At 37.4% G+C, this 25913-nt stretch overlaps 1 protein-coding gene across 1 annotated transcript in view; it reads left to right on the top strand.

The window, feature by feature from the left end:
* The first annotated feature begins 297 nt into the window (after positions 1 to 297).
* ADGRG7 (adhesion G protein-coupled receptor G7) overlaps positions 298 to 25913 on the top strand; it is an 83791-nt gene continuing 58175 nt past the window's right edge. The window contains exons 1-4 of the mRNA XM_024245292.3: positions 298 to 668; positions 20326 to 20439; positions 22430 to 22534; positions 24993 to 25105. Of these exons, the coding sequence (XP_024101060.3) occupies positions 554 to 668; positions 20326 to 20439; positions 22430 to 22534; positions 24993 to 25105 (447 nt within the window). The 5' untranslated portion in view covers positions 298 to 553. The remainder of the gene's footprint in view (positions 669 to 20325; positions 20440 to 22429; positions 22535 to 24992; positions 25106 to 25913) is intronic.

The following is a 25913-nucleotide window of genomic DNA, read 5'->3' as shown; positions in this document are numbered from 1 at the left end:
TGCCATTTATCCTCTTACTGACAACCTAGTTCATTTCCCCGAGAGAGTGTTTTGTGTGGTCTGAAACACCTGCCAGTCTATCTCTGCATATCCTCCCAAGACAAAAACATAGGAAGCTGAGCCATAGGTGACTACTGGCATCCACTGCCTTTGTGATTTCCTCTTTGGTTTCTTCTATTTTGTTCCCTTCCTTCACTCTGTGGCTTGTCTGGGCATTCACTCTTTGACCCTTGTGGCTAGTCCCTCCCCTTCTTCTTTATTGCCCTGAGTTATCTCCCTATTCCCATAACTCTAATCACTTTTTTCACGTTCTCCTTCAGTGAAGGATGAGGAAATTGAAAGCAGAGTAGGCACCTTTTATTAGGAGATTCAAACTGCATCCTACTGGATTAGCCTCAAAAGTCCTAAAATATAAAGACATCTGTCTGACAGATCACTGAGGGGAGGACTTGTTTTTCTGTTTTAGAATAGTTTCTGATTAAACTTTTTAGCTCAAGAAGAAAAGAAGCTAGTTGTTTCTCACCCAGGATTGGATTTGTGGTTTGGCTTCACCATGGCTTCCTGCCGTGCCTGGAACCTTAGGGTGCTGGTGGCTGTTGTGTGTGGACTACTGACTGGCATCATTTTGGGACTGGGCATCTGGAGGATTGTGATCAGGATCCAAAGAGGTAATGTTGTCCTGCTATGTTTAACTCAGAGTAAGAGAAGGCATGGGACCTCTGTCCCTACCACCCGATGCACAAGTACTGGGAGGTACCTTGTCCAGTCTGAGGCATTCCACCAAGGTGCCATTTATGGGATATAAAAGACCAAGTCAGTTAAGCCTAGCAGATGGTTGAATAGAAATGAATAGGTGTGGGTGTGAGTGGGCAGGGGGAAGAGTGACGTAACTGAATTGGCCTCTTTATGCTCTTTTAATTCCAGACTGAAGTGGTAGAAGAGTAATAATTAAAACAATTAGTAACACACGTTTAGGTCTGTTTGGCTAAATTCAGGAAAGGGTAAATCATTATGAACAAGGACACACACATGCATCAAACACATACACACACGTGCATAACACACATACAATCAAACATACACAGAATGGAATTTCATTTTAAGAGAGAAGTTAAAGAAACTCATCACTAAGGTTTAAGTGAAATGATCTCATGGTTTGCACACAAATTTCCCACTTTCCAGATGTAGGAATCTAATCAAAAATTTAAAAACCATTTTTAAATGACTTTCCTGATTATTCAACAAACATTTGTTAGTCCCCCGCTGTGTGCCAGAGCTGGCCTGGAAAAGGAGGACCTGGGAGGGGAAGTAGTGAGTAAAACAATGATGTTAAAGACAAGCCTGCTGGAACTCAGAACGCAAAATTTCAATGATCCTAATGCTGGATCCCTTGGGCTGTAGAGCTTCTCCATAAAGGAATTCAATGTTGGATGGGCTACATACTCCCTTTCGTGAAAATCAGAGAAAGCTTCTAATGAAACAATAAATAAGGGTAAATAATGCCGATCGGGAAAGGCAGCAGGAGAGGCAGTATGCCCTCTGAGCAGGTAACTGGGGAGGACAGAAGGTTGGCGAGCTAGCAGGAGCATGGAGCATGGCTGCAAAGATCCACTGTTGAAGACCAACAGAGGGATCTGACATACTGGCTGCTGATGGAGTGGTAGTTGGGGATGGATCTGTCCTCCCCCTACCCCACCACCCTAACCAGTATTTAGAGAATACTGTATCAATAGTATTTAGAGAAATAGAATGAGAAAATTTACCAGAACAAAAATAGTAAAATTTAAACTTGGAGCAAATGTGTTTTTGTTTGTTTGTTTAAGGTTGTAAAATAGTTTCATTCAGGTTAAAAAATTATGAACTATGGATTTTACCCCATTAAGGCTGCCAAATTTATAAGACCTCATTTAAAGGGCATACTTCACGAAGTTTTGTTTGTTTTTCCTTCCTTCCTTCCTTCTTTCTTTCCTTCTTTCTTTCCTTCTTTCCTTCCTTCCTCCTTCCTTCCTTCCTCCTTCCTTCCTTCCTTCCCTCCCTTCCTTTTTTCATTTATGTAAGTGACATCTATTTTTAAAGGGAAATTTATGGTGACTTATAAAGGACACAGTTATAGCAAAACCATTAAAAACAAGGACCAAAGTACAAAAACAACATGAGAAAGAGTGCAGGATGGGGGACAGAAATCATGAAAGTTCAAGACTTGGGGGGAGTTGCTTAAAATAAATACAAAATATATTCCTGAAGTTTCTGAGTACTAAGATACAAAAGGAGGCATAATAAGTAATAAAGATCCCATGTCTAACAGTAGAGGCATACCAGCTCCTCAAAAAGACAAACTTTTCTCTTGTTCTGAGCAGCATTTTTCAATTGGCTGTTTATATAAGGGATATCTCTTAGCTTTGGGGTAAACCCAATGGAAGAGGAGAGGGTTCTCACTGTCATTAAAAAAAAAAGAGTGGAAGACTGGCACCATTTGCTGTAACTATTTTGCCTTGTACATTTTATTGAGAATGCGTTTGAGTTGGTAAATTCTGTTTCTTTTCACTTCACTCCACTCCACTCTACTCCATTTTTTTTAATCCTATCCCATCCCATCCTATGTAATTGTTGAATATTCTTGCTTGGGGTCCTTTATTCAGGTTTAGACATAAATTGTTTTTACATTTTTTTTTAAGGGGGAGAGAGGTCACACATATCTCTGAGAAACTGATGAAAGCTATAAATGTCTTAGTAGGGAAAATATATATAAACACACAAAATTTTGCATAAATTAATTTTATTGCATTCAAAATTTATTTTGAATAATTACTCCAGGCTGGAGTAACATATATAAATTAAGAGGACATAAAAATTAAGTCTCTCTCACTTTTATTTTTCTTGAAAAAGTAATGGCCTCATTGTGAAAAATAAAAAAAATTTCAAATTCGGCTCTGAGTAAATTTCAGAAAGAAGTTACTCTGATTTGGCAGTAAACACTGATGTACAACAATATTTATGCTATTTATGCATTTAATTATTATAATACCTATAGTTTTAAAAATTCTTACTATGTTCTAGGTACTATGCTAAAAACTTAGAGCAAATCTCAGTTTTGCCAGAACTCCACCCTTTTCACATTGGGCATTCTTCATAGAAAAACACAAGAAGCAGTATAGCTTTTGGGCCCCTTCACTCTTGATGATGAAAGTAAAATGGAAACATAATTAAGCTTTGTTATATTTCTTCCCATTGGCGTTATCCAACTTGTGCTAAGCCTGATATAATCATAGATAGATGTCCACAATCATAATGGTAGAAAATGTTTTCTTTAACTCCTCTCAAAGGGAGAGTATCTGAACCTCAAAACACATGAGTAGTGCCTTATTTGACCATATTCTACACCTCTCCTGGTTCATAGAATTTCCTGCTCTTTGCCACCAGGACTGTTTTTTTCTTTATCCTCGCTTATCTCCAGATATTCTAACCTTCATTCTCTATCACAGAATACACCTGTTCTTCAGTCCTGCAATATTTCAGGACGTTGAAATATTCCCAGACCCCAAGGTCTGACTTCATAGCATTGATAATTTTTGTTGTTGTTGTTGTTTTATTTTTGTTTTGAGATGGAGTCTCGTTCTGTCTCCAGGCTGGACTGTGGTGGCATATCTCGGCTCACTGCAACCTCTGCCTCCTGAGTTCAAGCAATTCTCCTTCCTCAGCCTCCCGAGTAGCTGGGACTACAGGCACCCACCACCACGCTTGGCTAATTTTTGTATTTTTAGTAGAGATGTGGTATCACCATGCTGACCACGCTGGTCTCAAACGCCTGACCTCAAGTGATCTGCCCGCCTCGGCCTCCCAAAGCGCTGGGATTACAGGCGTGAGCCACCTCACCTGGCCTGATAATTCTTACACTGTGGAAAATACAGGTTGTTGTGAAAGGTCAATGAGAGTTTATTGTTTGTCAAAAAATAATCTGACCATAGATACTTGGCTTTAATTTCACTCAATTACAGTACTGCTTTCAGAGGCAAACTCAATAAATCTAACTCATGTGAATGTTCCTGGAGGATATTTGCATTTGGGGGTTTAAAAAAAAAAAGAGTCCAGAGTAGTGTTTTCTGGAGGGAGAAAGTTGGTTTTAGGCAGCTATAGTGTTCTTTTGTCTTAATCCTGGTGTTGTAAATCTTTCTTCTGCTCCTTAACCGGTCTTCCTTCTTGCTTCCTCACATAACCACCCCCTAAATTAAAAAAAAAAGTCTATGAAAGGGAAGGGATTTTTAAAATAAATTTATTCCAGTTTGGCTATGTAATTGGCTGAGGGGCATGGATTATTTTAACATCAGAATCAGTGATGTTTAAAGTGTTGATTCCATTTTAAAAGTTACTTTCTTGAACTAAGGGGCTAGAATCTTGGCTTAGTGGATTATTCCTGGATTTCAAGGTATTAGATATTTTTACTCGAAATTCTGGATATCTCCACCACTTGTTGTTCTTTGATGACACAAATGTTGATGATCTAACATGGAATATAGTGGTTAAAATAGACACGTGAGAGTATAGGGGAAAACGTACAACAGTAGGAGAAAGAAAACTCTGGGGCCAAACTGCCTGAGTTTAGATCCCAATAATGCCCCTCACTAGCTTTGAGCAAATTATTAACTTTGAGCAAATTATTCAACATTTTTGAGTCTCAGTTTTCCTACCTATTATGTGCATAGTAGTAAACCCATGAGGCTTAAATGAGTCAATACATTAAAAAGTTTAAGATGATGTCTAGGACATTGTAAGTACTCAATAATTGTTGGCTGCTATCCTCTAGGTATTTTTAGATAATTCAATGCAGAGCATAGTTTTCTCCACTCCCTGGTTTATACCTTGAATAGATACCATTGACCTAGTTTGGACCTTTGGATTGAGACTCAAATTACCAATCCAAAATTTTACAATAGGTTTAATCATTAAGTTCAATTGACTAGCTCAAAACAGAAACAGAAACAGTTCTAAGAACTGGCACATCTTCCTGCATTTGCCTTTCAATACGTATGCTACACTGTACCATCAGGAAAAATGTTTATTAAAATATTTAGCCATGCATACCAAAGTATAATAAGAATTAAAAAAGGAAAAATTATTTAACCAGTTTATTGAAATATTTAACCAGGTAGTTAATACTGGACAAACTTTACCTTAAATAAAGACTATATATATTTTATTTGTACAAATCTTTCAGGGTTTTTATCTTTACAACCAGAATAAACTTTCCCAAACATTGTCCTCTCATTTAAGAGTTAACTTTGATGAGTTTGTCACCAAACTATTTCAAATTAGGACAAATGAGAGATGCCTGGATTTTAAACCCCAAAAGACTAAGCTAGGCACTAGAAAGGATCTGCAGATGAAATTTCTTAGACTAAGGAAATACGTTTTTATTTCCCTACTTATTAAAATCAAACTTTTCAAAACAGACTCTAATTTTGTCTAGGAGAAGAAATTAATATTTTTTATTTGGAATCTTTAATATTATTTTATGCTACTTTCTCAAGCAGCATGTATGTGTTGTATATGTTCTGTATTTAAACTTCCAAGATGTGTATTAAAAGCATTGAAAATATGTAGTAAAAGCATTGAAAATAGGGCTAGTAATTCTAGAAATGCTACTTTGTACAATTTAAAAGAATATAGGAAAATTATTATTATCATACTGGTGTTAAAAAAGAAAAATATTGCTATTAAATATATTCCAAAATATGGCGCCTCAGATAAAAGGAAGCTGATGCTGCCTGTTGCAATCAATGGTAAAGGCAGGCACTGTGAGGAAGGAGCAGAAGCACTTGATCAGTTACAAGGAGATCTGAGTCTAGCACCTGCTCTGCTACCAATTAATTACTGATCTGGAACTAATCACTCAGCCTTTATGTAGAATGAGGGGGTTGGGTTGATGAATAACTAATGTCACTTTTTTTCAAGATCATAATTCTAAAACTGGTTATATGATATGAACAAGCCACTTAATCTTTCTGAGTCTGACTTTCTTTAGGTAAAAATACAGTCTTAAAGATACCAGTACTATTTTTGCTGTATTTTGTGGGTAATTTAGGTATTTCAGAGGCTAGAGTCTTGAAGTGCATAGCACAAGTTGTTAAACAGGTGATTGTGACAGAGGAGTTGTTAGTTCAACTTGGACTAGATATTCTCAACCAAGATGCAATTGGCAAAGAAGCCAGTCAGCAAATGTTTGTTGAGTACCTTCTATTCAACAGCATTGTGCTAGGATTTGAAGATATGGACCAAGACCCTTGTTCTAAAAATTGGCAAATTACTCCTTAACTTTAAGAAATGACTCTTGACTTACAGCAAAAAGACAGAAGGAGTAGACATGGATGGATCTCCTTCTTGTTTACAAACATAGAAGTTATAAATAAAATATGACAATAATTCAAATATGCAAGCAGGCTTTCTTTCTTGAAGAAAAATCACAAGTGGCAGAAATAAAGAGTAAAGTCAATACTATGAGGGGGAGCAAGCACTGGTGCAATTTCAGTGCATTCAGGGGGACAGGAGGCATGATTTCTATACTGTGTGAAGCAAGGGAGCTGGACCTGAGCCACCAGCAAAATACCTAAGCCTTAAGGAGTAGGATCAACCAAGAAAAGAAGATTAGAAAAATTTTACTCACTAGCCCAAAGAAGCATTAAATAACACTATCATCTGTTCAGAGCCATAAGTAAGGAAAAAAAAGTCACTACCAGTAATTGAAATCCCAGGCTTTACAATCTAAATCTGTCCTATGTATACAGTATTGAAATCTCCAAAAATAATCCTAATACTAGTTCAAGACTACTACTGACGGTGCCCCAGGATTGTAAAAGAAGTAATCAAGAAATTTTCCTGTAGAAATATTTCCACAAACAAGACCCATAAAAGTCTCATGGAAGAATAATAAATAAGATAAAGATGAGTTTACAATACAAAATTACATGCGAACCAGGATGCTGGAGAGACATCAGATGTCATCAAAAGGATTAACCCTCCCAGAATTGGATATAACAAAACAATCTGAAGGAGAATATAAAATATGTTTAACAAGATTAAACCTTTAAAATACAGGAGAAAAATTACAAAGGAAAAATACAGTATTTTAAAAAGAATAGGAGAATTTGAAAAAGAACCAAATAATACTTTTAAAATGGAAAATATGGTAATGATAAAAAAAATTAACGAGTGATTTAAAAGGAGGTTAGAAATCATTAAGGTGCTGAGCATGGTGATTCATGCCTGTATTCCCAGCATGTGGGGGGTCAGGCTGGAGTGTCACTTGAAGCCAAGAGTTTGAGAGCAACCTTGGCAACGTAGGAAGACCTCATCTCTGCAAAACACAAAATATTATTTAAAAAATAGCCAGGTGTGGTGGCACCTGCCTGTAGTCTCAGCTATTCGGGAGACTATGGCAGAAGGATCCCTGGAGCCCAGGAGATGGAGGCTATAGTGAGCTATGATTACACCTCTGCACTCCAACCTGGGTGACAGAGGGAGATCCTGTCTCTACAAAACAAACAAATAAAGTCCCCCTCCACACCCTAATAATTACAGAGAAAACTAGGGAATGGAAAAGAAAGCTAGGAAACTGTAATTCAACATAGTAATGTAAAGAGATGTTAACAATAATGAGATTAAAAAAATTGATGTATAGAAGGCTAAAGTCCAACAGGGTCTACGAGATATTTCAGAAGAGAATAGAAAATATGGGAGAAGCAACTCTTAAAGAAGTAATAACTAAAGAGTTTTCTCGATTGAAGAATGACTTTTCAAGTAGGAAAAGCAAAAGCAAACCACATCATGGTAAAATTGCAGAACATCAGATAAAGAAAATTTAAAAGATGGTTATAGAAAAAAGAGTCCCCCAAAATAAATAAAAATTGGAAAATAATATTTTCTTTATTTTTTTATTTTTATTTTTCATTATATAAGTATTAGGGTACATATGCACAACGTGCAGGTTAGTTACATATGTATACATGTGCCATGTTGGTGTGCTGCACCCATTAACTCGTCATTTAACATTAGGTATATCTCCTAATGCTATCCCTTCCCCCTCCTCCCACCCCACAACAGGCCCTGGTGTGTGATGTTCCCCTTCTTCTGTCCATGTGTTCTCATTGTTCAATTCCCACCTATGAGTGAGAACATGCGCTTCTTGGTTTTTTGTCCTTGTGATAGTTTGCTGAGAATGATGGTTTCCAGCTTCATCCATGTCCCTACAAAGGACATGAACTCACCATTTTTTATGGCTGCGTAGTATTCCATGGTGTATATGTGCCACATTTTCTTAATCCAGTCTATCATTGTTGGACATTTGGCTTGGTTCCAAGTCTTTGCTATTGTGAATAGTGTCACAATAAGCATACATTCATGTGTCTTTATAGCAGCATGATTTATAATCCTTTGGGTATATATCCAGTAATGGGATGGCTGGGTCAAATATTTCTAGTTCTAGATCCCTGAGGAATCGCCACACTGACTTCCACAATGGTTGAACTAGTTTACAGTCCCACCAACAGTGTAAAAGTGTTCCTATTTCTCCACATCCTCTCCAGCACCTGTTGTTTCCTGACTTTTTAATGATCGCCATTCTAACTGGTGTGAGATGGTATCTCATTGTGGTTTTGATTTGCATTTCTCTGATGGCCAGTGATGATGAGCATTTTTTCATGTGTCTTTTGGCTGCATAAATGTCTTCTTTTGAGAAATATCTGTTCATATCCTTTGCCCACTTTTTGATGGGGTTGTTTGTTTTTTTCTTGTAAATTTGTTGGAGTTCATTGTAGATTCTGGATATTAGCCCTTGGTTAGATGAGTAGATTGCAAAAATTTTCTCCCATTGTGTAGGTTGCCTGTTCACTCTGATGGTAGTTTCTTTTGCTGTGCAGAAGCTCTTTAGTTTAATGAGATCCCATTTGTCAATTTTGGCTTTTGTTGCCGTTGCTTTTGGTGTTTTAGACATGAAGTCCTTGCCCATGCCTATGTCCTGAATGGTATTGCCCAGGTTTTCTTCTAGGGTTTTTATGGTTTTAGGTCTAACATGTAAGTCTTTAATCCATCTTGAATTAATTTTTGTATAAGGTGTAAGGAAGGGATCCAGTTTCAGCTTTCTATGCATGGCTAGCCAGTTTTCCCAGCACCATTTATTAAATAGGGAATCAATTCCCCATTTCTTGTTTTTGTCAGGTTTGTCAAAGATCAGATGGTTGTAGATGTGTGGTGTTATTTCTGAGGTCTCTGTTCTGTTCCATTGGTCTATATCTCTGTTTTGGTACCAGTACCATGCTGTTTTGGTTACTGTAGCCTTGTAGTATAGTTTGAAGTCAGGTAGCGTGATACCTCCAGCTTAGTTCTTTTGGCTTAGGAGTGACTTGGCAATGCGGGCTCTTTTTTGGTTCCATATGAACTTTAAAGTAGTTTTTTCCAGTTCTATGAAGAAAGTCATTGGTAGCTTGATGGGGATGGCATTGAATCTGTAAATTACCTTGGGCAGTATGGCCATTTTCACGATATTGAGTCTTCCTACCCATGAGCATGGAATGTCCTTCTATTTGTTTGTATCCTCTTTTATTTCATTGAGCAGTGGTTTGTAGTTCTCCTTGAAGAGGTCCTTCACCTCCCTTGTAAGTTGGATTCCTAGGTATTTTATTCTCTTTGAAGCAATTGTGAATGGGAGTTCACTCATGATTTGGCTCTCTGTTTGTCTGTTATTGGTGGATAAGAATGCTTGTGATTTTTGTACATTGATTTTGTATCCTGAGACTTTGCTGAAGTTGCCTATCAGCTTAAGGAGATTTTGGGCTGAGATGGTGGGGTTTTCTAGATATACAATCATGTCATAGTAAAGCACTCTTCAGCAAATGTAGAAGAACAGAAATTATAACAAACTGTCTCTCAGACCACAGTGTAATCAAACTAGAACTCAGGGTTAAGAAACTCACTCGAAACTGCTCAACTACGTGGAAACTCAACAACCTGCTCCTGAATGACTACTGGGTACATAATGAAATGAAGGCAGAAATAAAGATATTCTTTGAAACCAACCAGAACAAAGACACAACATACCAGAATCTCTGGGACACATTCAAAGCAGTGTGTACAGGGAAATTTATAGCACTAAATGCCCACAATAGAAAGCAGGAAAGATCGAAAATTGACACCTTAACATCACAATTAAAAGAACTAGAGAAGCGAGAGCAAACACATTCAAAAGCTAGCAGAAGGCAAGAAATAACTAAGATCAGAGCAGAACTGAAGGAAACAGAGACACAAAAAACCCTTCAAAAAATCAATGAATCCAGGAGCTGGTTTTTTGAAAGGATCAACAAAATTGATAGACCGCTAGCAAGACTAATAAAGAAGAAAAGAGAGAAGAATCAAATAGACGCAATAAAAAATGATAAAGGGGATATCACCACCGATCCCACAGAAATACAAACTACCATCAGAGAATACTATAAACACCTCTACGCAAATAAACTAGAAAATATAGAGGAAATGGATAAATTCCTTGACACATACACTCTCCCAAGACTAAACCAGGAAGAAGTTGAATCCCTGAATAAACCAATAACAGGCTCTGAAATTGAGGCAATAATTAATAGCTTACCAACCAAAAAAAGTCCAGGACCAGATGGATTCACAACCGAATTCTACCAGAGGTACAAGGAGGAGCTGGTACCATTCCTTCTGAAACTATTCCAATCCATAGAAAAAGAGGGAATCCTCCCTAACTCATTTTATGAGGCCAGCATCATCCTGGTACCAAAACCTGGCAGAGACACAACCAAAAAAGAGAATTTTAGACCAATATCCCTGACGAACATCGATGCAAAAATCCTCAATAAAATACTGGTAAACTGAATCCAGTAGCACATCAAAAAGCTTATCCACCATGATCAAGTGGGCTTCATCCCTGGGATGCAAGGCTGGTTCAACATACGCAAATCAATAAATGTAATCCAGCTTATAAACAGAACCAATGACAAAAAACATATGATTATCTCAATAGATGCAGAAAAGGCTTTTGACAAAATTCAACAACACTTCATGCTAAAAACTCTCAATATATTAGGTATTGATTGGACGTATCTCAAAATAATAAGAGCTATCTATGACAAACCCACAGCCAATATCATACTGAATGGGCAAAAACTGGAAGCATTCCCTTTGAAACCTGGCACAAGACAGGGCTGCCCTCTCTCACCACTCCTATTCAACATAGTGTTGGAAGTTCTGGCCAGGACAATCAGGCAGGAGAAGGAAATAAAGGGCATTCAATTAGAAAAATAATATTTTCAAAGTGTTGTCAACCCAGAATTCCTACCTTATCAAATTGACAATCAACAGTGAGAGAAAAATAGAAGCATTTTCAGATAAACACTGGAGAATCTGTCACTCACAGACCCTGGCTGAAAGAATTATTAAATCATATACATCAAAAAGCAAGAAATTGAACCCAGAAGAAAGAAAATGCAATACAGACACACCTTGTTTTATTGCGCTTCACTTTATTGCACATCATAGATATTGTGTTTTTTTTCTTTTTACAACTGGAGGTTTTGTGGCAACTCTGTGTCAAGCAGGTCTGCTGGTCCCATTTTTCCAACAGCATGCGCTCGCTTCATGTCTCTGTGTCAGTCACATTTTGGTAATTCTCACAATATGTCAAACTTTTTCATTATTATTATTTCCGTTATAGTGATCTGTCATCATAATCTTTGATGTTACGATTGCAGTTGTTTTTGGGTGCCGTGAACCACGTCCATGTAAGATGGCAAACATAATCAATAATTGTTGTATGTGTTCTGACTGCACTACAGACTGGCAAATCCCTCAACTCTCATACACTTCTCAGGCCTCTCTATTCCCCAAGACACAACATCATTGAAATTAGGCCAATTAATAATCCCACAATGGCCTCTAAGTGTTTGAGGGAAAGGAAGAGTTGCATGTGTCTCACTTGGAATCAAAAGCTAGAAATGATTAAGTTTAGCGAGAAAGGCATGTGAAAGCTGAGAAAAGCAGAAAGCTAGCATGTTTTGCCAAACAGTTAGCCAAATTGTGATTGCAAAGGAAAAGTTATTCAAGGAAATTAAAAATGCTACTCCAGTGAACACAAAAATGGTAAGAAAATAGAAGAGTCTATTTGCTGATATGGAGAAAATTTGAGTGGTCTGGATGGAAGATCAAACTAGCTACAACATTCCCTTAAGCTAAAGCCTAATCCAGAACAAGGCTCTAATTTGTTTCAATTCTATGGAGGCTGAGAGAGTTGAGAAAGCTGCAAAGGAAAAGTTGGAATCTAGCAGAGATTGGTTTACGAAGTTTAATGAAAGAAGCCATCTCCATAACATAAAAGTGCAAAGGAAAGCAGCAAGTGCTGAGGTAGAAGCTGCAACAAGTTTTTCAGAAGATATAGATAAGATAATTGATGAAGACGACTACACTAAACAACAGATTTTCAGTGTATAAAACAGCCTTCTATAGAAAGAAGATGCCATCTAGGACTTTCACAGCTAGAGAGGAGAAGTCAACATCTGGCTCCAAACTTCAAAGGACAGGTTCTCTTGTTAGCAGCTAATACTGCTGGTGACCTAAAGCTGAAGCCAGTGTTCATTCACCAGTGGTTTCGAGATGAAACTGTTCCACTTCAGATCATTGGGTATTAGATTCTCATAAGGAGCATGCAACCTACATCTCTTGCATGCATAGTTCATGTCATGGTTCGTGCTCCTATGATAATCTAATGCTGCTGATCTGACAGGAGGCGAAGCTCCTGCTTAAGAGATAACACTCACTCACCAATGGCTCACCTCCTGCTACGTGGCCTGGTTCCTTACAGACCATGGACTGGTACCTGGGGCTGGGGACCCCTGTACAAGAGTTTTATAGTTTTGCATTTTATGTTAGATCTATGATTCATTTGAGATAGTTTTTGTGAAAGATGTAAGTCTATATATTCTTTTTTTTTTTTGCTTATGGTTGTCCAGTTGTTTCCACAACATTTGTTGAAAAGACTATCCTCTCTCCATTGTATTTCCCTTGCTTCTTTGTTGAGGAGCAGTTGACTATATTTGTGTAGGTCTATTTATGGAGTCTCTATTCTATTCTATTAATCTATTTGTCTATTCTAGCAGGGTGTGAAATGATATTTAACTGTGGCTTTAATTTGTATTTCTCTGATGACTCAGATGCTGAGTCTTTTCACGTGTTTATTGCCCATCCATATATCTTCTTTGGTTAAGTGTCTGTTCCAGTCTTTTGCCCACTTAAAAAAAGTGGGCTGCTTGGGTTCTTATTATTAATGTGTATTCTTCACAATTTACAAATTGCAATTCTAATCTACAATTAGATTTACAACTCTAATTTACACTTTTGGATACAATTCTTTTGTCAGATATATGTACCGCAAATATTTTCTCCCAGTTTGTGGCTTCCATTTTTATCTTCTTTTTTTTTTCCTTTTTTTTGAGATGGAGTCTCACTCTGTTGCCCAGGCTGGAGTGCAGTGGTATAATCTTGGCTCACTGCAACCTCTGCCTCCCAGGTTCAAGCCATCCTCCTGCCTCAGCTGGGACTACAGGCATGCGTCACCATGCCCAGAAAATTTTTGTATTTTTTTTTTTTAGTAGAGACAGGGTTTTACCAGGTTGGCCAGGCTGGTCTCAAACTCCTGACCTCGGATAATCCGCCATCCTGGACTCCCAAAATGCTGGGATTACAGGCAGGAGCCACCGTATCTGGCCTATTTTTATCTTCTTAACAGTGCCTTTGATGACAGGAGTTTTTAATTTGACTAAAGCTAATTATCAATTTTTTTCTTTTATTCTTAGTGCTTTTGGGTCCGTTAAAAAAAAATCTTTTGCCCCAAGTTGCGAATGTATTCTCCTATGTTTTCTTTGAGAAGCATTTTAGTTTAAGCTTTCTGATTTTAGGACTGATTTTAGTCCACCTCAGATTGAGTTTTGAGGGTGATTTGTTTATTCAGTTAGTCTAGTACCGTTTGTTGAAAAAACTTTTCCTTCTCAATTAAATTGCCTTGGTACGTCTTCAAAAAGATAATGGACCATATATGTTTTATCTATTTCTAACCTTTTGTTCTACTTCATTGATGTATTTTTCTACCTTTATGCTGATTCCATCCTGTCTTGATTGCCATGGCTTTATTTAAGACACACCCTCAGTAATGTGAGCCTTCTAAATCTGTTCTTTTTTCCAATCTTTTAAAAAAATTTTATTTTACTTTAAGTTGCAAGACACAAGTGCAGAACTTGTAGGTTTTTTACACAGGTATACGTATGTGCTGCTGGTTTGCTGCACCTATCAACTTATCACGTAGGTTTTAAGCCCCACATGCATTAGCTATTTGTCTTAATGCTCTCCCTCCCCTTGCCCCCTAATCCCCAACAGGTCCCAGTGTGTGTTGTTCCCCTTCCTGTGTTCATGTGCTCTCATTGTTCAACTGCCACTTACGAGTGAGAACATGCAGTGTTTGGTTTTCTGTTCCTGTGTTAGTTTGCTGAGAATGATGGCTTCCAGCTTCATCCATGTCCCTGCAATGGACAGTATCTCATTCCTTTTTATGGCTGCATAGTATTCCATGGTGTATATGTACCAAATTTTCTTTATCCAGTCTATCATTGATGGACATTTGGGTTGGTTCCATGTCTTTGCTATTGTAAATAGTGCTGCAGTAAACATACGGGTGCATGTGTCTTTACAGTAGAATGATGAGTATATATCCAGTAATGGGATTAGTGGGTCAAATGGTATTTCTGGTACTAGATCCTTGAGGAATTGCCACACTGTCTTCCAGAATGGTTGAACTAATTTACACTCCCACCAACAGTGTAAAAGCGTTCCTATTTCTCCACAGCCTTGCCAGCATATATTGTTTCTTAACTCCTTAATAATCACCATTCTGAGTGGTGTGAGATGTTATCTCTTTGTGGTTTTGATTTGCATTTCTGTAATGATCAGTGTGAAGTTGAGCTTGTTTTCATATGTCTGTTGGCTGCGTAAATGTCTTCTTTTGAGAAGTGTCTGTTCATATCCTCTGCCCACTTTTTGATAGGATCGTTTGTTTTTTTCTTGTAAATTTGTTGGAGTTCCTTGTAGATTCTGTATATTAGACCTTTGCAATGAAGAGATTGCAAAAAAATTTCTCCCATTCTGTAGGTTGCCTGTTCATTCTGATAATAGTTTATTTTGCTGTGCAGAAGCTCTTTAGTTTAATTAGATCCCATTTGTCAATTTTGGCTTTTGTTGCAATTGCTTTTGGTGTTTTCATCATGAAGTCTTTGCACATGCCTATGTCCTGAATGGTATTACCTAGGTTTTCTTCTAGGGTTTTTATCGTTTTGAGTTTTACATTAAAGTCTTTAATCCGTCTTGAGTTAATTTTTGTATAAGGTGTCAGGAAGGGGTCCAGTTTCAGTTTTCTGCATATGGCTAGCCAGCTTTCCCAGCACTATTTATTAAATAGGGAATCCTTTCCCTATTGCTTGTTTTTGTCCAGGTTGTTGAAGATCAGATGGTTGTAGATGTGTGGTGTTATTTCTGAGGTCTCTGTTCTGTTCCATTGGTCTATATCTCTGTTTTGGTACCAGTACTATGCTGTTTTGGTTACTGTAGCCTTGTAGTATAGTTTGAAGTCAGGTAGCATGATGCCTCCTGCTTTGTTCTTTTTGCTTAGGATTATCTTCGCTATACAGGCTCTTTTTTGGTTCCATGTGAAATTTAAAGTAGTTTTTTCTAATACTGTGAAGAATGTCAATGGTAGTTTGATGGGAATAGCATTGAATCTATGAATTGCTCTTGGCAGTATGGCCATTTTCACAATATTGATTCTTCCTATCCATGAAGATGGAATGTTTATCCATTTGTTTGTGTCCTCTCTTATTTCCTTGAGCAGTGGTTTGTTGTTCTCCTGGAAGAGGTTCTTCACATCCCTTGTTAGCTGTATTCCTAGGTATTTTATTCTCTTTGTAGAAATTGTGGTGGGAGTTCACTCATGATTTTGTTCCCTGCTTGTCTATTGTTGGTGTATAGGAGTGCTTGTGATTTTTGCCCATTGATTTTGTATCCCGAGACTTTGCTGAAGTTGCTTATCGGTTTAAGGAGTTTTGGAGCTGAGACGATGGGGTTTTCTAAATATAGAATCATGTTGTTTGCAAACAGAGACAATTTGATTTCCTATTTGAATATCCTTTCTTTCTTTCTCTTGCCTGATTGCTCTGGCCAGAACTTCCAATACTATGTTGAATAGGGTTGGTGAGAGGGCCCATCCTTGTCTTGTGCCAGTTTTCAAAGGAAATGCTGCCAGCTTTTGCCCATTCAGTATAATATTGGCTGTGGTTTTATCATAAACAGCTCTTATTATTTTGAGATATGTTCCATCAATACCTAGTTTTTTCACAGTTTTTAACATGAAGGGATGTTGAATTTTTATTGAAGGCCTTTTCTGCATCTATTGAGGTGATCATGTAGTTTTTGTCATTGGTTCTGTTTATGTGATGGATTACATTTATTGATTTGCATATGTTGAACCAGCATTGCATCCTAGGGATGAAGCCATCTTGATCATGGTGGATAAGCTTTTTGATGTGCTGCTGGATTCGGTTTCTGCATCGATATTCATCAGGGATATTGGTTTGAAGTTTTCTTTTGTGTGTGTGTGTCTCTGCCAGGTTTTGTTATCAGGATGATGCTGGCTTCATAAAATGAGTTAGAGAGGAGTCCCTCTTTTTCAATTGTTTGGAATAGTTTCAGAAGGAATGGTACCAGCTCCTCTTGGTATCTCTGGTAGAATTCAGCTCTGTGAATCCGTGTGGTCCTGGGCTTTTTTTGGTTGGTAGGCTAGTAATTATTGCTTCAATTTCAGAACTCGTTATTGATCAATTCAGGGATTTGACTTCTCGTTTTAGTCTTGTGAGGGTGTATGTGTCCAGGAATTTATCCATTTCTTCTAGATTTTCTAGTTTATTTGCATAGAGGTGTTCTTTTTGGCTTTTCTAAGTCTTTTGCATTTCCATAAATATTTTAAATCCGCTTGTTAATTTCTATAAAAAAACTTTCATTTATGGATTTTGACTGTATCAATTTGGGGAGAATAGACACCTTAGCAACTTTGAATCTTCCATCCATACAAGGCATATATCTCCATTTATTTAGATCTTTTAAAATTTATTTGAACAAGGTCAGGTGTGGTGGCTCATGCATGTAATCCCAGCACTTTGGGAGGCCAAGGTGGGCGGATCATGAGGTCAGGAGTTCGAGACCAGCCTACTTAATATGGTGAAACCCCATTTCTACTACAAATACAAAAATTAGCTGGGCATGGTGGCATGTGCCTGGAGTCCCAGCTACTCGGGAGGCTGAGGTAGAAGAATCGCTTGAACCTAGGAGGCAGAGGTTGCAGTGAGCCGAGATTGTGCCACTGCACTCCAGCCTAGGTGACAGAGCAAGATTCCGTCAAAAAAAAAAAAATTATCTGAACAATGAGATCTTGTTAAGTAAATTTTGTTAGATTTATTTCCAAGAATTTTATAATTTTTGATGCCATTTTAAATGAAAATGATTTATACTTTTATATTTCAATTGTTTGTTGCTAATATGTGAAAATGTCTTTATTTTATGTCATCCAGTCTTGCTAAATTCACTTATTAATTACAGTAACTTTTTGGAGATATCTTAGCATTTTAAATATATTTGATGATATCATCCGCAATTCCTTCTAAACTTTACACTTTCGTTTCTTTTTCCTGCATATTGCACTAGCTAGCATCTTCAGCACCACGTTGAATCGAAGTGGTTATAGCAATTATATTGAACTCTGTTTTTGTCAGTCTTAGGAGAGAAAGAATTCAATATTACACTGTTAAGTATGATATTTGTGGTAGGTTCTTCACAGGTGATTTTATCAGTTTGAAGAAGTTCTCTTTTATTTCTCATTTGCTGAGAGTTTAAAAAAAGTCAGATGCTTTTTGTCTCCTGCATTTATTGAGATGATCATGAAGTTTTTCTCCTTTATTCTATCATATGATTAATTAAATTAATTGATTTTCTATTGAGTGCTAACCTAACCTTGCATCCCTGGGATAAATCTCACTTGGTCATGATGTATTATTAGTTTTATATGTTGAGAGATTTGACTTCCTGCTATTTTTAAAGGATTTTTTTGGCATCTGTGTAAATGTGATTTATTGGCCTGTAACTTTATTTTCTTGTAATGTCTTTGTCAGATTTTGGTATAAGGGTTATCCTGGCATTATGAAATGATTTGGGAAGTTCCTTCCTTTCTTTATTTTCTAAAAGAGTTTGTATGAGATTGGTATTATTTCTTTTCTAATTTACGAGTAAAACTATCTGGGCTGGCAGTTGGATACTTTCAGGATTTTCTCCTTATCTTTGGGTTTCAGCAGTTTGACTGACTATGAAGTGTCTATGTATGGTTTTTCTTGCATTTGTTTTTCTTGTGATTTTTCTGAGCCTCTTGCATCTATAAGCTGAAGTTCTTAATAAAATTTGGGAAATTTTGACCATGATTTCTTCTGATATTTTATCTTCCCTATTCCTTCTCTTTTCCCCTTCTAGGACTCCAATTGCTTTTGTGTTAGACAATATTTTGATATTGTCCCATAGATTCTTGAAGCTCTGTTTATTTTTTAAAATCTTTTTTCTCCCTGGATTTGAGAGTAATTTCTACACAGACTTTGAGCTCCTTTTCTATATGGCTCCTTCTATTCTGGGATATCTACCTTCAATTTCCGGTTGTTCTTGTAGTCCCAAAGAGTTTCCTGTCGTACCTTAACCCATTAAGACTGTGGCTTTCTGATCAAGTTTCAGCCACTTCTGCCATAGAGACTGGGTAGTGACCTTAGTGGAAATACTATAGAAACTTGGAATACCTTTCAGTTTCTGCCTGTTTTTCATTGCTGTCCAATGCCTTCAAGTAGTTTTTTTAAAAATGTTTGTGCATATATTAAAATTGTTATTTATGAGAGGGTTAATATGGTACTATCTATTCCATCATTATTGAAACTAGAACTCTGCCTCTTGTATTTTTTTTTTTTTTTTTTTGAGATAAAGTCTTACTGTGTCACCCAGGCTGGAGTGCAGTGGTGTGATCTCAACTCACTGCAACCTCCGCCTCCCAGGTTCAAGTGATTCTCATGCCTCAGCCTCCCGAGTAACTGGGACTACAGGCAGGCACCACCACACCAGGCTAATTGTTGTATTTTTAGTAGAGATGGGGTTTCACCATATTGCTCAGGCTGGTCTCGAACTCCTGACCTCAAGTGATCCGCCCACCTCGGCCTCCCAAAGTGTTGGGATTAGAGGTGTGAGCCACTGCACACAACCATATTCTTCCACTTAATTTGTTCACCTTTCACTCTGTTTTACAATTTAGAAACCCTGCTATCCCCAACTCAAAATAACTAGTCATTAGACCCTAACAATTCTTTCTCAGGTATGCTTCCTGAACGTAGTGACATCTAACTTTCTTAGAGTCACTGCTTGAGTTCTAGTTCTCATTTAACTGGTTTTCCTTGCCCCTTAGCCTCAGTCATTTCCCATACTCCTTCACTTACCCTCCTAAAAAAATTCCTTATTATGTTACTCCTTTGTTTTATGACCCCTCTAAGGTTCCTTCAAGATTAAGTCTTCTTGGTTTGGTTTATAAAGTCCCTTCCAATTGAATCTATGTCCTGATGTTGTTCCACGTAGAACCAATGCTAGATGTTAAATTCTTTTCTGTTCCTTAGACACATCAGAACTTTCCATGTTTTTGTGATTTTTGCACTTTATATCCTGCCTACTTGGGTCACCCATTTTCATCTGGTTTTTCAAGATGTAATTTTAAACTCTGGTCCACATACTAGCTCTTCCCAGGTCTTCGTGGCTAGGTTACCTCTGTCGTCAACCTCTCTCCTATGTGTTTTTACTGTACTTATAAGTCTCCATGTTGACTCTATCTATCTATCTATCTATCTATCTATCTATCTATCTATCTACTTACCATCTATATAATTTCTGATTTCTCAGGGGATTCTAATCTCCTTGGTCAAAGCATTATGTCTTTCAACTATGTCTTTTTGGTATCCATAGCATCTAGTAAGCATTGTACATCTGGTGTAGATTCTCAGTGTATATTTTATTAATGATGATATTACAAAGAATATTTCTTAGCAATGATACTCAAAGCAGTGGTTTTGTGTGTAGAAATTAAGTGACCACAGGCATCAAAGGAGAAATGAATCAGCCAGTTCATGACTATTCTGTTATTTATTGTTTCTTTAGGAAAATCTACTTCCTCATCAAGCACCCCTACAGAGTTCTGCAGGAATGGTGGAACCTGGGAAAATGGCAGATGTATTTGTACAGAAGAGTGGAAAGGACTGAGATGTACAATTGGTAAATTACTTGGGATGATGCTAAAGTGTAAGGTTTACGTCACTCGTGTTAATAAGAATAGCAATAAAGCTTCTAGAAGCTTCAGTTAATGGTTACAGAAACAATGGACATAATGATGATGGCTTTAGGATGTGTTTATCAGCTCAATAGTAAAAGTTGAGTTGTCTTCTTGGGCAATTTATCAGTATATTCAATGCACCTTATCTGTTTCCTGACTACTAAGTTTTTCTGCAAACTCACAGTCGTGTTTCCTGGCTGCAATGACTAATCCAGGGCAATGAATGACATGATTCTCTCAGGTCCTTTCAATTGGTAATATGCCATAATACCCCATTTCAAATATCACCACTCTAATATATTTAACTTTTCTGAAATCAAGATGCATCTTCCTAAGTATATACTTATATTAAATTTTTATCTTTTCTTCCTTTACCTTGAAGAGTTGTTATTAAGTTAGTGGTTTGATTTCAATCAATTGTGTCTCAGAATCAAAGTTCAAGGCCATTTTTAAATTTGAGGTGTGCATCCCAACACTGTACATTTCATGCTGTCTGCTTAGGGTTCAGAGCCCTAGATATCCACTGCTATCATTTCCTATACTCCTACCGGTCAATATATCCCACAGACCCCATGAATTTGCCTTTTTGCTTTGCCCACATCCTCATGATACCGTTGCCCACTATAGGCTCTATATTTTTAGTTCTGAAGATTCCAACTAATCTGTTACAGTATCCTAGCTCACATTCCCTCTCTACTCAGGTTTATATTGTGCACATTTTAACTGGAACCTGTTATCTGTGGGCGGCAAGCCACCCAGGCGCCTAGGGAAGAGACCGAGGACACGAGCTGTTCCAGTATAATAAAATATAAACCAAGAATAGTTATACCAGATATAGATCTTAGATATGATTATATATGAATATCATTAATCATTAGTTGGTAGTAATTACTCTTTATCCCAATATTATAATAATCCTCGCTCTATAATCATAACCTAAGAAAAACCAGGCCATACAGAGATAGGAGCTGAGGGGACATAGTGAGGTGTGACCAAAAAAACAACAGTGCGAGCCTTCTGTTATGCCCGGACAGGGCCACCAGAGGGCTCTTTGGTCTAGCGGTGACGCCAGGGTCTGGGAAGTCGCCCGTTGCCAGGCGGACCGTGGTCTAGCGGTAGCGAAAAGTGTCAAGGAACGACACCCGCTACTTAGCAGACCAGGAAAGGGAGTCTCCCTTTCCCCGGGGGAGTTTAGAGAAGACTCTGCTCCTCCACCTCTTGTGGAGGGCCTGACATTAGTCAGGCTTGCTCGCAGTTATCTGGAGGCCTAACTGTCTCCCTGTGATGCTGTGCTTCAGTGGTCACGCTCCTAGTCCGCCTTCATGTTCCATCCTGTACACCTGGCTCTGCCTTCTAGATAGCAGTAGAAAATTAGTGAAAGTACTAAAAGTGTCTGATATGCAGAAATAATGGCGTAAGCTGTCTTTCTCTTTGTCTCCTCTCTCTCTCTCTGCCTGGGCTGCCCTGTCCAGTGGACACATGACCCACGTGACCTTAGCTATCATTGGAGATGACTCACACTCTTTACCCTGCCCTTTTTGCTTTGTATCCAATAAATAACAGTGCAGCCAGACATTCGGGGCCACTATCGGTCTCCGCACATTGGTGTTAGTGGTCCCCCAGGCCCAGCTGTCTTTTCTTTTATCTCTTTATCTTCTGTCTTTATTTCTACACTCTCTCGTCGCCGCACATGGGGAGAGACCCACCGACCCTGTGGGGCTGGTCCCTGCAGTTATCTAACATACTAGTTATTCTAATGGCAATGACTTAACCAGATAGGAAAGTATAGAAGTTCCTCACAGGCCAGTGGGTTCTATAAGCCTTCTATTGCCTTTCAAATTTCACTGCATAGGTTCTGACCTTTGACTTTTATCTGGTTTCAATTTTTTAAAAGTATGATTTATAATAAAGAATTTTTTCTCTTTATTACAGCTAATTTTTGTGAAAATAGTACCTATATGGGTTTTACTTTTGCCAGAATCCCAGTGGGCAGATATGGACCATCCTTGCAAACATGTGGCAAGGATACTGCAAATGGTATGTGTTTTCCCAAACATTTACTCTATTTACGCATAAGAATTACTATGCTGAGTCATACCTCTCATACCTCCTACTAGTGTTAGGTCCCTGAAGGGCATCAGGAAAGGTTTTGTGGAAGAACTTAACTCCCTTTCGTGATGGTAACGTTCAAAACTTAAGGTAGTATCTCACAAAATCTTAAATTTCCCAACAGTTTCATATGAATCAGTTGTTTGTGAATTTCTCTGAATCTTTCCTTAATGGGTTTATTTTTCCAGCTTTTGCTTTCTCCTGGAGTTCAATTAAATTGACATTTGCTCCTTTAGTTATATAATTTTAAAAAATGTTCTAATCAGCCAAAATTATGGACTTGTGTCGTATTTATTTTCAGATTTCATCTTTCCAGGTAGAGATGCATGGTTAAGTCTGTTCATAGTTGGTAGTCCTTCACCTTTTTGGTCATTTTAGTTATCCATCTTGGAACATTCTCTAGCTTCATTCTACTTTTCTTAACGTGACTACCTTACTTGTACGGAAGCATTCAGAGAGTGAAAGAGTAAATAGTATTTTCTATTTCTAGTATGGTCCCTGATAATATCCAAGATTTTGATGATTCCTTTCAGTGCCACATTGGGTGATATCTTCTGAGTGTAGGCTTTAGGAATTCCTAGATTCTATCCTGAGAACCAGAGCCTATTATGCCATATAATTTCCACTAATGTTTTACCTGTCCCTTGTTTGCCTTGACTTGCATCTGTGCAATCCTACTTCTCACATCTTCCTGCAGGTAATTCGCTACTTCCTATGGAACTAGATATCTCAAGAATACAGCCAATTCTAGATCATTCACAAAAATGTTTGATAAAACTACTGCCGGCAATGGCCCCGAAGAGAATGTGACATTTTATTTAGATATTTATTTTTGTATGTGTCAAGGGAACTCTGAAACATTAAACAAATTAAATGAATTGCTCTTTTTAAATTACTTTTTATCTTATTATTATGAGAAATTATGCAGATCTGTATTTGATTTGTGGAATTCAAATTGCTTCCACCCATATATATCCTTGTGTTAGTCCATTCTTGCATTGCTATAAAGAAATACCTGAAATGCCATATCAGTCATGCTTACTCAAGTATTCATGATCCTACTCTATCCATAAGTCCTCCTGAATTTTTTACTCAGAGCGTAAAAGGGGCTTCTACCATGTTGACACTATGTATACTATATATACCATACTATACTATATGGTATGCTATTGGTACCTATTGTCTTGATTTTATATGTTTTGTGTGTCCTAAATATTCATAATGGTTTATAAAACAGATACAACTTACAAAACATAACTGTGCTACTGAATTAGGAAGAGTAAAAGTGTCAGTAACATACCCATGAAGAGTCATCACGCTTGTTTAATATATATTAATTCTTTGGGACAAGAGACTCAACATTTTGTATTTGGTTATTAATTTTTCCTTTCTGAGCACCTATTATAAAAACATGTTTATAATATTTACCCTCAAATTTCAGATTGAGCCTATAATTTTACAGATTTGGATTCTAACTGTTGGCAATTTTCCTTTTAGTTTTATATTAATAATTACTTCTTATTACTCAATATTATATACCAGATGATCAAAATACTTTTCAATGATTTTTGAGTGGGGATATTTACACTTTTAGGTAACATTGAGGAAAAGATGCATCTGACATGTGTCCACTTAAAAGTTATTTATAGCCCATAAATACGTTAGAAATTTTCATTATGTCATGGTGTAGAGGTGAAGCCGTCATATAAATTGAGTGACTCCAACTTTGTGCTTTACATGTTATTGAAGCAATCCCTAATTTCAGTGTTTCTAGTTGTTGTCCCAAGAAGGAGCTGCCCAAAGCTGGTCCTGAGGAAAAATCTACCTTTTGGTCAGCTGTCCCTGTAATTATGATTTTTTTCTATAGCAACTACTTAAGTACTAACTACAGGAAGGCAGTGAGGCAGGGAGGCTTAAGTGATAATCCTGGGAAATAAACCAAATGACCCAGCAAACATTTATTGAGAGGCAACCAAACATCTAATAAATACAATAGAATATAACAGAACTCTTTGCCTTTCAGCTGTTATCCAGATTTGCATAAAGCAGTCAAGATCAACATATAATTCAGTATCTATTAGGAATTTTTCATATTGTTTCTAGTCTCTCAGCCTAGCATTCTCTCATCATATCCACTTCAAAGCCATTATGTACCTTATTGTTGAAAGGTAAATCTTATTTGAAGACATCAAAGGAAGGAAATAGTCAACTGATCTTTTGAAGTCCAGATTCAAAAATCAAGACAATAAGTGGTATCTGCCTAAAAATAATAGGCAATAATTTTTAATAAATTATAACTTTTAATAAAAATTAGTCATTGCCTAAAAATAATAGGCAATAATTTTAATAAATACTTATTTTTAATAAAAAATTCTTTTTATTAAAGCGGGCAATCCAATGGCAGTCCGGTTGTGCAGTCTCTCTCTATATGGAGAGATAGAATTACAAAATGTGACAATAGGAAATTGCAATGAAAATCTGGAAACCCTGGAAAAGCAGGTATGCCATATGACTCACTGATGGGCAACTGGAAGAAGTTCTGATTCTGTGCAGTTTCTGTTCTTCAGATACCTGATGGTCAAATCAATGCTTTTAAAACTCTCAAATTAGTAATAACAAAAACTAGTGACTAAAGCCACTCTTATTTATTTATTTATTTATTTATTTATTTTGAGACCTAATTTTGCTCGTGTCGCCCAGGCTGCAGTGCAATGACACCGTCTCGGCTCACTGTAACCTCTGCCTCCCAGGTTGAAGCAATCCTCCTGCGTCAGCCTCCTGAGTAAGCTGGGATTACTTATACCACCATGCCCGACTAATTTTTGTATTTTTAGTAGAGACAGAGTTTCACCATGTTGGCTAGGCTGGTCTCGAACTCCTGACCACAGGTGATCTGCCTGCCTCAGCCTCCCAAAGTGCTGGGATTACAGGCGTAGTAAGCCACCGCACCTGGCCGCCACTCTTATTTTTAAAAGTTGACATCTGTTTGTGAAAAAGGACAGTTGTTTCATCAAATTTCACGATAATCAATAGCACATTAAAAATGGCTTCATCTTTGTAGACCAGTGAAGTTTTGACTGGATATAGATCCCTGACATTTGAGACCAAAGGAAAGCCTCTTGATGGTGTAACTGGACCAGAATGAGGAGAAAGAAACTATTATCAAAGACCCTTTGAAACAGGAAACTCCAAACCTGATGCGGGTCTCAGGGCAGTATCTATGAGCAGATGAAATAGAAAGTACATCTAACTAGATGTTTTTTCATGCAGATTAAGTTATTTTGACCAAAGTTGTACCTAAATGCAC

The sequence above is a fragment of the Pongo abelii genome, chromosome 2 (assembly GCF_028885655.2).
Source record: "Pongo abelii isolate AG06213 chromosome 2, NHGRI_mPonAbe1-v2.0_pri, whole genome shotgun sequence".
Lineage (NCBI taxonomy): Eukaryota > Metazoa > Chordata > Mammalia > Primates > Hominidae > Pongo > Pongo abelii.
This window is presented reverse-complemented; position numbering and strand designations above follow the sequence as displayed.